Source organism: Triticum dicoccoides, chromosome 5A, assembly GCF_002162155.2.
Source record: "Triticum dicoccoides isolate Atlit2015 ecotype Zavitan chromosome 5A, WEW_v2.0, whole genome shotgun sequence".
NCBI classification, from domain to species: domain Eukaryota; kingdom Viridiplantae; phylum Streptophyta; class Magnoliopsida; order Poales; family Poaceae; genus Triticum; species Triticum dicoccoides.
Genome location: NC_041388.1, coordinates 362417034 through 362428331, shown reverse-complemented (window position 1 = coordinate 362428331; position 11298 = coordinate 362417034). Strand labels below are relative to the sequence as shown.

At 45.6% G+C, this 11298-nt stretch overlaps 1 protein-coding gene across 1 annotated transcript; it reads left to right on the top strand.

The window, feature by feature from the left end:
- Window positions 1–8335: 8335 nt before the first annotated feature.
- On the top strand, window positions 8336–9363 carry LOC119301539 (small heat shock protein, chloroplastic-like). Its single transcript, XM_037578528.1, has 2 exons — window positions 8336–8633; window positions 8723–9363. The coding sequence occupies exons 1-2, from the start codon at window positions 8408–8410 to the stop codon at window positions 9106–9108; spliced, it is 612 nt and encodes a 203-aa protein (XP_037434425.1). The 5' UTR covers window positions 8336–8407; the 3' UTR covers window positions 9109–9363.
- The last annotated feature ends 1935 nt before the right edge of the window (window positions 9364–11298 follow it).

The following is an 11298-nucleotide window of genomic DNA, read 5'->3' as shown; positions in this document are numbered from 1 at the left end:
CAGGGGATCGGCACCACACTATGGTGCTGCTGGAGAAGGCCGCTCTGTACCTCTACTGCTAGGGCGGCGGTGTGCTCCTCTATTCGGAGGGAGCGTTCCATGTTGCCATTGACTGTGATGACGCCGCATGGGCCGGGCATCTTGAGCTTGAGATAAGCGTAGTGTGGCACTACGTTGAATTTTTCAAAGGTCTCAGACTTGTGTTTCGTTAAGTAGACATACCCATATCTACTCAAGTCATCAGTGAGGGTGAGAACATAACGATAGCCACCCCGAGCCTCAACATTCATTGGACCGCACACATCAATATGTATGATTTCCAATAAGTTGGTTGCTTGCTCCATTGTTCCGGAGAATGGAGTCTTGGTAATTTTGCCCATGAGGCATGGTTCGCACGTGTCAAATGATTCATAATCAGGAGACTCCAAAAGTCCATCTGCATGGAGTTTCTTCATGCGTTTGACACCAATGTGACCAAGGCAGCAGTGCCACAAGTATGTGGGACTATCATTATCAACCTTACATCTTTTGGTATCCACACTATGAATATGTGTAACATCACATTCGATATTAAATAAGAATAAACCATTGACCAGCGGGGCATGACCATAAAACATATCTCTCATATAAATAGAACAACCATTATTCTCGGATTTAAACGAGTAGCCATCTCGTATTAAATGAGATCCTGATACAATGTTCATGCTCAAAGCTGGCACTAAATAACAATTACTGAGGTTTAAAACTAATCCCGTAGGTAAATGCAGAGGTAGCGTGCCGACGGCGATCACATCGACCTTGGAACCATTCCCGACGTGCATCGTCACCTCGTCCTTCGCCAGTCTCCGCTTATTCCGCAGCTCCTGTTTTGAGTTACAAATATGAGCAACCGCACCGGTATCAAATACCCAGGAGCTACTAAGAGTACTAGTAAGGTACACATCAATAACATGTATATCACATATACCTTTGGTGTTGCCGGCCTTCTTGTCCGCTAAGTACTTGGGGCAGTTCCGCTTCCAGTGACCACTTCCCTTGCAATAAAAACACTCAGTCTCGGGCTTGGGTCCATTCTTTGGCTTCTTCCCGGCAGCTTGCTTACCGGGTGCGGCAACTCCCTTGCCGTCCTTCTTGAAGTTCTTTTTACCCTTGCCTTTCTTGAACTTAGTGGTTTTATTCACCATCAACACTTGATGTTCCTTTTTGATTTCCACCTCCGCTTATTTCAGCATTGAAAATATACCTCAGGAATGGTCTTTTCCATCCCCTGCATATTGAAGTTCATCACAAAGCTCTTGTAGCTAGGTGGGAGCGACTGAAGGATTATGTCAACGACCGCATCATCCGGGAGATTAACTCCCAGCTGAGAAAAGCGGTTGTGCAACCCAGACATTTTGAGTATGTGCTCGTTGACGGAACTATTCTTCTCCATCTTACAACTATAGAACTTTTCGGAGACTTCATATCTCTCAACCCGGGCATGAGCTTGGAAAACCATTTTCAGCTCTTGGAACATCTCATATGCTCCGTGTTGCTCAAAACACTTCTGGAGCCCCGGTTCTAAGCTGTAAAGCATGTCGCACTGAACCAGGGAGTAATCATTAGCACGGGACTGCCAAGCGTTCATAACGTCTTGGTTTGCTGGGGGTGGTGCTTCAAGGACATATGCTTTCTTGGCAGCTATGAGGATGATCCTCAAGTTCCGGACCCAGTCCGTATAGTTGCTACCATCGTCTTTCAGCTTGGTTTTCTCTAGGAACGCGTTGAAGTTGAGGACAACGTTAGCGTGGGCCATTTGATCTACAAGACATATTGTAAAGATTTTAGACTAAGTTCATGATAATTAAGTTCATCTATTTAAAATTATTCAATGAACTCCCACTCAGATAGACATCCCTCTAGTCATCTAAGTGATACATGATCCGATTCAACTAGGCCATGTCCGATCATCACGTGAGACGGACTAGTCATCATCGGTGAACATCTTCATGTTGATCGTATCTTCTATACGACTCATGTTCGACCTTTCGGTCTTCCGTGTTCTGAGTCCATGTCTGTACATGCTAGGCTCGTCAAGTCAACCTAAGTGTTTTGCGTGTGTAAATCTGGCTTACACCCGTTGTATGCGAACGTTAGAACCATCACACCCGATCATCACGTGGTGCTTCAGAACAACGGACCTTAGCAATGGTGCACAGTTAGGGGGAACACTTTCTTGAAATTATTGTGAGGGATCATCTTATTTATGCTACCGCCGTTCTAAGCAAATAAGATGTAAAACATGATAAACATCACATGCAATCAAATAGTGACATGATATGGCCAATATCATTTTGCTCCTTTTGATCTCCATCTTCGGGGCGCCATGATCATCGTCATCACCGGCATGACACCATGATCTCCATCATCATGATCTCAATCATCGTGTCTTCATGAAGTTGTCTCGTCAACTATTACTTCTACTACTATGGCTAACAGTTAGCGATAAAGTAAAGTAATTACATGACGTATAAGTTGACACGCAGGTCATAAATAAATTAAGATAACTCCTATGGCTCTTGCCGGTTGTCATACTCATCGACATGCAAGTCGTGATTCCTATTACAAGAACATGATCAATCTCATACATCACATATATCATTCATCACATCCTTTTGGCCATATCATATCACACGGCATATGCTGCAAAAACAAGTTAGACGTCCTCTAATTGTTGTTGCAAGTTTTTACGTGACTGCTATAGGTTTCTAGCAAGAACGTTTCTTACCTACGCCAAAACCACAACGTGATATGCCAATTTCTATTTACCCTTCATAAGGACCCTTTTGATCGAATCGGATCCGACTAAAGTGGGAGAGACAGACACCCGCTAGCCACCTTATGCAACTAGTGCATGTCAGTCGGTGGAACCAGTCTCACGTAAGCGTACGTGTAAGGTCGGTCTGGGCCGCTTCATCCCACGATGCCGCCGAATCAAGATAAGACTAGTAACGGCAAGTAAATTGACAAAATCGACGCCTACAACAACTTGTGTTCTACTCGTGCATAGAAACTACGCATAGACCTAGCTCATGATGCCACTGTTGGGGATCATAGCAGAAATTTAAATTTTTCTACGCATCACCAAGATCAATCTATGGAGTCATCTAGCAACGAGGGAAGATGAGTGCATCTACATACCCTTGTAGATCGCGAGCGGAAGAGTTCAAGAGAACGGGGATGATGGAGTCGTACTCATCGTGATCCATATCACCGATGATCCTAGCGCCAAATGGATGGCACCTCCGCGTTCAACACACGTACGGAGCGAGGACATCTCCCGCGCCTTGATCCAGCAAGGAGGAGGGAGAGGTTGAGGAAGAGGGCTCCAATAGCAGCACGACGGCGTGGTGGTGGTGGAGCAGCAGTACTCCGGCAGGGCTTCGCCAAGCTCTTGCGGAGGAGGAGAGGTGTTGGGGAGGGGAGGGGCTGCGCCTTGGATGTGGTGGTCAGCCCTCCCCTTGCCCCTCTATTTATAGGGGAAGGAGGAAGGGGTCGGGCCCCTCTAGATGAGATCTAGAGGGGGGGCTTGCCCCCCAAGCAAGGGGGGCGCCCCCTTTAGGGTTTCCCCCCCAACCCTATGCGCATGGGCCCAAGGGGGGATGCTCCCAGCCCATGTAGGGCTGGTTCCCTTTCCTCTACGGCCCATTAGGCCCTCCGAGAGAGGTGGCCCCTCCCGGTGGCCCCCCGGAACCCCTCCGGTGGCCCCGATACAATACCGATATGCCCCCAAACCTTTCTGGTGACCGTATGACAACTTCCTACATATAAATCTTCACCTCTGGACCATTCCGGAACTCCTCGTGACGTCCGGGATCTCATCCGGGACTCCGAAAAACATTCGGTAATCACATATAAGTCTTCCTAATAACCCTAGCGTCATCGAACCTTAAGTGTGTAGACCCTACGGGTTCGGGAACCATGCAGACATGACCGAGAAAACTCTCCGGCCAATAACCAACAGCGGGATCTGGATACCCATGTTGGCTCCCACATGTTCCATGATGATCTCATCGGATGAACCATGATGTCGAGGATTCAAGCAATCCCGTATACAATTCCCTTTGTCAATCGGTACGTTACTTGCCCGAGATTCGATCGTCGGTATCCCGATACCTTGTTCAATCTCGTTACCGGCAAGTCACTTTACTCGTTCCGTAATGCATGATCCCGTGACCAACTACTTAGTCACACTGAGCTCATTATGATGATGCATTACCGAGTGGTCCTAGAGATACCTCTCCGTCATACGGAGTGACAAATCCCAGTCTCGATTCCTGCCAACCCAACAGACACTTTCGGAGATACCTGTAGTGTACCTTTATAGCCACCCAGTTACGTTGTGACGTTTGGTACACCCAAAGCACTCCTACTGTATCCGGGAGTTGCACAATCTCATGGTCTAAGGAAATGATACTTGACACTTAGAAAAGCTCTAGCAGACGAACTACACGATCTTGTGCTATGCTTAGGATTGGGTCTTGTCCATCACATCATTCTCCTAATGATGTGATCCCGTTATCAATGACATCCAATGTCCATGGTCAGGAAACTGTAACCATCTATTGATCAACGAGCTAGTCAACTAGAGGCTCACTAGGGACATGTTGTGGTCTATGTATTCACACATGTATTACGATTTCCGGATAACACAATTATAGCATGAACAATAGACAATTATCATGAACAAGGAAATATAATAATAACCATTTTATTATTGCCTCTAGGGCATATTTCCAACATGATGGGCCCAGACCCCTGCGCGCTTAGGATTTAGACCGGGTTGTCTCTAGAACTTGTCTGGGTGTGTTTTATTAAGTATCCGGTTCTAGTTGTCATAAGGTCGAAGTACAACTCCGGGTCGTCCTTTTACCGAGGGACACGACTATTCGAATAGATAAACTTCCTTGCAGGGATGCACCACATTACCCAACATTCTCGATCACTCTGGCTGGACACACTTTCCTGGGTCATGCCCGGCCTCGGAAGATCAACACGTCACAACCCCACCTAGGCCTAACAGATAGGTCAGCACACCGGTCTAAATCCACCAATGTTTTAAATAGCCGGCTATAGCTCCGCTATAGCCCGCTATATAGCCTTTTAACTAGGGTACCGCTAAATGGTCCCATGTACAAATAGCCCGCTATAGATTCGCTATAGTTGATTTTGAGGTCCGCCGCTATTTGGCAATAGCCCTCTATTTAAAACATTGACGATGATACTTGGTGAACTTACCAGCTACTCTCTTCTATATGCTTCAAGATGGAGGCTGCCAGAAGTGTAGTCTTCGATAGGACTAGCTATCCCCCTCTTATTCTAGCATTCTCCAGTTTAGTCCACAGATACTACCCATTTCATTGATACCATTGCATATGTAGTGTAGATCCTTACTTGCGAGTACTTTGGATGAGTACTCATGGTTGCTTTGCTCCCTCTTTTCCCCCTTTCCATTCTTCTCGGTTATCGCAATCAAATGTTGGATCCCAGGAGCCAGACGCCACCGACGGCGACTCCTACTACACCGGAGGTGCCTACTACTAAGTGTAGGCCGCCGTCGGCGACCATGAGTAGTTTAGGAGGATCCCAGGCAGGAGGCATGTGCCTCTTTCGATTTGTATCCTAGTTTGTGCTAGCCATCTTATGGCACCTTGTTTAACTTATGTCTGTACTCAGATAGTGTTGCTTCCGATGACTCGTATTCAAGCCCTCGAGGCCCCTGGCTTGTATTATGATGCTTGTATGACTTATTTGTTTTTAGAGTTGTGTTGTGATATCTTCCCATGAGTCCCTGATCTTGATCGTACACGTTTGTGTGCATGATTAGTGTACGATTGAATCGGGGGTGTCACACCCCACCTCTTTTGTTGTCATATGTGAACCATACCCCCAACAAAGCCCAAATCAGTGAGCTCACAAACCTCGATACATGTCGCGGAAAACTAGCATTTGAACTAGAGAAAACGGTGTAATCAAGAAATGTTCAAAATCAGATGATCAAAACTAGCAAGGGAAAGGTGGGTTGGGGAGAGTGACCCACTAGAAACCCTTGTTGCCGTCAAGTTGCCCGTGGGGCGACCCAAGGGCCAAAATGTTTTTCTAGGATGATTTTCTTCAGTTTTTATAACTAGCCAGACAATTATATTATGAAATGATAAGTGTTTTTCCTTGTTGCAAAAAACGTTTCCTTGAATGCCTAAACTATATTTGTAGTTGGGCAACTAATTAACTTGGCCCTAATATTTTTTTCCTAAAAAACATGGTAGGAGTGCTTTGTGTGGGCTGTTGTACCCTAGCAAGAGTTTAAGAGGTTGTGTCTTGCGTGAATGATGCCAGCTACTTTTGTAAAGTAACAACGCAAGGTCGAAATGATTATACACTTGTTGCGGCTATGTTTTGTTTGTCACACTAGCACCAAAACCCAAGGAGAAGATCATGGGTTATCGCACAGATCCGAAGTTGATACCTACGCCTATAAGAAAAGACCTACTACTTTTTTCTGAAGTCAAACGATGTAAAGTTGACTAAGTTTATAGCAAAAGCTATCAAAAACTATGATATAAAATTAATATCATTAGATGCACATTGAAATGTTTTCATATTATATATTTCAAATTTTAATTGTTAATGGTTTTACCTACAAACTTGATCATACTATGCATCATTTGACTTCAGACAAAAATTGTAGGACTTCTTTTTTAGAGACAGATAGAGTGGTAATATTCTAGTTTCAAATGATTGAGCATCGTCTTGTTCAAAAAATAAAGATTATTGTCCTTTTTTTAATGTAATGGACATCTCTCCTAGGTTCCGTTTCTGGCTAGCCTTGGCCAGCGTGTTGGATATGACCTCGGGCAGTGTCGCTCCCTCTCCCACGTAATCACATACTTTCGCATTTTCTCTGGTCTTATTCCCGAATCTGCTTCACCTCGCACAAGCACAAGCAGAGAACAATGGTCTGATCTAGGCGAAGTAAGGTGGAGGACTGAAGCGATAGGAAACAATTTTCTCCAATCAACATTTGATGTTGCTCTATCTACACCACTTTGACATTTGCAGCTCCACATCTTTTGTTGTCATACATGAACCGTGGCCCAACAAAGCCCAAATCAGTGAGCTCACAAATCTCGAACTTGTCTCGAAAAACTAGCATTTGACCAGGAGAACGTGGTGTAATCGAGAAATGCTAAAAGTCAGATGATCAGAACTAGCAATGCAAAGGGGGGTTGGAGAGAATGGCCCGATGGAAACCCTTGCCCTCAAGTCACCCGCGGGGCGACCCTAGGGCCAAAATGTTTTTTAGGGAGCAATGATTTTTGCAAAAAAGAGACAATTATATATTAAAATAGTAAATATTTTTCCTTGTTACAAAAAAAAGGTTCCTTAAATACCTGGACTATATTTGTAGCTGGGCAACTAATTAACTTGGCACCAATGTTTTTTTTCCTCGAAAAAAAACTTGGTAGGATAGCTTTGTCTGGGCTGTTGTGCTCTGGCAAGAGTTTGGGAGGTTGTGTCTTGCGTGAATGATATCCAACTGCTTTTGTAAAGTAACAACACGAGATCCAAATGATTCTAAACTTGTTGTGGTTGTGTTTTGTCTGTGACACTAGCACCGAAAACCAAAGAGAACATCATGTCTTTTTTGCGATAGATCATGGGTTATCACAAACATCCGAGGTCGACATGATGTACTCCCTCTGCCTCTAAAAAAACCCTACTACAATTCTTTTTTCTGAAATCAAATGATGTGATGTTTGACAAAGTTTGAAGTTTGTAGCAAAAGCTAACAAAAACTACGATATAAAATTAATATCATTAGCGGCACAATGAAATATTTCCATATTATCTATTTCAGATTGTAATTGTTAATGGGTTTCCCTACAAACTTTATAACACTATGCATCATTTGACTTCAAATAAAAATTGTAGGTCTTCTTTCCAGAGACGGAGGGAGCTAGTAGTAATATTCTACTTTCAAATGATTGGGCACCGTCTTGTTGAAAAAAGAAGGACTATTGTCTTTTTTTAATGTAATGAGTTGGTTAAGCCAAATGTGCTAGTTACTCACTCTCATCGATCTGGATCAAATGAGGTTGCATTGTGAAGAAAAGGAAGAAATAAAACACCACCCTGTCATATTCTTCTTCCTCCGACGACAAGATTGGTATCATTCGGAGCAACTGCCCAAGCAACCGCACCTCTTTATTCCCTGCGTCACCGAGCAAAAAGCTGGCTTGGCCTCCGCGCTACTAACCGTATAAGAGGGCCCTCGAAATGCATCCCATTTCACAACATATGTGCACAGCAGGACCAACTTGACCATCACCTTGTCTTCCCTACGTCTTGCTACAGACAAGCAGCTGCAATGTCGACGGTCATCTCTTGCTCCCTCCTGAGCGGCCGGCCGGCGGCCGCACCATCGCGCTCCTCCGGCAATCGGTTTCCACCGACTACGGGGAAGGCTGCCGCGGTCGCTCTCCCTTGTTTCCAGCGGCAGTCCAGGCCCTCCTCCGTGTGCTGTGCAAGCAACCCAAAAGGAGATCAGCACGTGCCAAAGACGGATTTGCCGCCGTTCAGCATCTCCCCTGTCGGTAAGATATAATAACTTCATTTATACCCCGTGCACCACACTGATCGTCGTGTCACTCACTCACTCACACAACGAATTTGTGTCGATTAGCCCTGCTGCGCCCCGGGTCGCCGCAGGGGGAGCGGTGGCAGATCAAGGAGGGGCCCGAGGCCGTGAGCATGTGGTTCGAGGTGCCGGGCCTGTCCAAGGAGGACCTCGTCGTGGAGCTGGACGAGGACGTGCTCGTCATACGGAAGATGAAGGCCAAGGCGGAGACGGCGGCTGGGACGACAGACGCTGGCGGCAGCGCGAGCTCCAAGGACGCGGCCGGGGCGGCAGCGCAAGACGGTGACATGTACGCGCGGCTACTCGTCCCGGCGGGCTACAACAAGGAGACCGCCAAGGCGGAGCTCGCCTCCGGCGTTCTGAAGGTTACCATTGATAAAGTGAAGGAGCTCGCACGCAGGAGGATCAGTGTCGACATCGACGTCAAGTAGAACAACTGCTTTGCATGCATAATGCATACGCATGGGCATCTCTACGTACGTTGACGCCCATTGCATCGAGGGAGAAATTGTCCAAGAGACCCATGAAAAACTTCTTCATATGTGCTTTTGTTCCTACTTAAATAAGGTCAAGTATTATGCATGTATCATGTATCACTTGTTTTTCAACCACGCATACAATTATTGATAAAACTGAACATTTGTTGTGCTGTATAAAAATGTATTTATTGTGTTTGTGAGGAGATATGCTAGACACACGGAGAAGTTTTCACAGACCAGCCCTATGTCACGTGTTTGACAAATTGTCAAAGTCATGCCAACTGAATGAAGGTCCAACCAAAATGTCCACAAGTGAAAGAAAAAAACTGTAAAACATGAAATTATCTAATGATGAAGATCCAAGTAAAATAAGCTCGTTAGGTGGAGGGACATGTTTATTTTTTAGCATCAGTACAGACACAAGCGCTCATATACACGCGCATAGACTCACCCCTATGAACGCACACACGCACACCCTACCCATATGAGCACCTCCGAGAGACTGAGCCGACATATCATCTTGAGATTTACGAAGTCATCGTAGGCGCCTCGTCGTCGACGGGAACAACGTCTCCTCCCACTGAAAGCGCATCGCCGGTGGGTTGGGGATACCACTGTCCACCTAACCAACTCAACCACAGGTTGATTCGCGATGGAGGGACATGTTGGAGCTAGCTTTACCATGAACCTTTTGGTCTCAACCAAGGGTGGATTCTACCATGGACCATGAATCACCACTATTTCCTAGTCTACCATGAAGAAAGTGGACCAAATTTTACTATGGTAGCCTTCCGATCTACCATCACACCATGGTAGCGTCACACCATGGTAGCCTTCGTCACCTATCAAGGACCCTAACCTATATAAGCCCCATGGGCATGTAACTATCGTTTGAACAGAACGCAACGGGAAAGACCTCAAAAGGACACGAGAAGGGATTAGGGAGAGGAGTCATCTCCGACTGGGACCTCGAAAGGCTTGGAGTGATGACAAGAAAGGGAGCATCAAGGTGGGGTAGTCTTCGACCCGAGCCACTAGTTGAGCACTTCTCACATCATAAGGGAGAGGATTCTGGATGCAGGCTTGTCTTTGATGAAAGTCGCCTAGTTAAGAAGTTCCTTCATCACCACTCTCAATAGACATAGATGAGATATTGTAAGAGTTGCACTGTACAATGGAAGTTGGTAGCTTGAATAATGTTATACACTCTGAATAAGTTGTTTATGATAATTATTGCTCATGGATTCAATCTACAATGTTAGAATAAATCCGAGGCATATCGTTGATCATCCGAGGACCAAGCAATCACACGAGCACGACATCGAGATTTGTTAACGAGGTTCATCGATATGGCTACATCTCCGGAGCCTGACTATGGGCGCTCCTCCCCATGACACCGCTACAATACCGCACCCGGTCGCTCTGGACACCGGCACATGCCGCCAGCTTCCCTTGCGTTCCGGTGTTATTATGTTGGCATAGATTACTCGTGTGTCTACCCCTGCTATATAAGAGAGGCCTAGAATACAAGTGTCCTACTTGGACACGACTCCACATCCTATATAAACACAATACAACTCATAGTCCAACTGTAACCTACCTTGTACACTATATTCGACACAACTCCAACAAACTCCATCTTGGAGAATATTCTCCACCACCTTGAATTCGTCAATGCGTCAAACTTCCATGTACATTGGACTTGAGTTTATCCTGTGAGCACCGGTACTACTCCAAGACTCCATGTGACTCCACCTGCAACTTCTAGTCCTTTCTTTTCTTGACCACAGTCAACGCTAGAGCAAAATTAAGTTCCGTGTTGCTCTAGTTTGTGCTCCCAATTTTCAGAGTATCCGTCCAACGCCATCACACACTGATCACTGACCTGCGTGAAAGTGAACAACTCACATATTGGGTTGTAACGCCCTCGATGCGGCTATATCTCCCACGTGTCGAAGCACGACTTAGAGGCGTAACCACATTGAAAGCAATGTTGCAAGTGAGGTAATCTTCACAACAACCCATGTAATACAATAAGGGAAAAGGATACATAGTTGGCTTACACTCGCCACGTCACACAAATAGCATAAATAAGTCATTACATTCATTCAGATACACTCAAGGTCCGACTATAGAATCAAA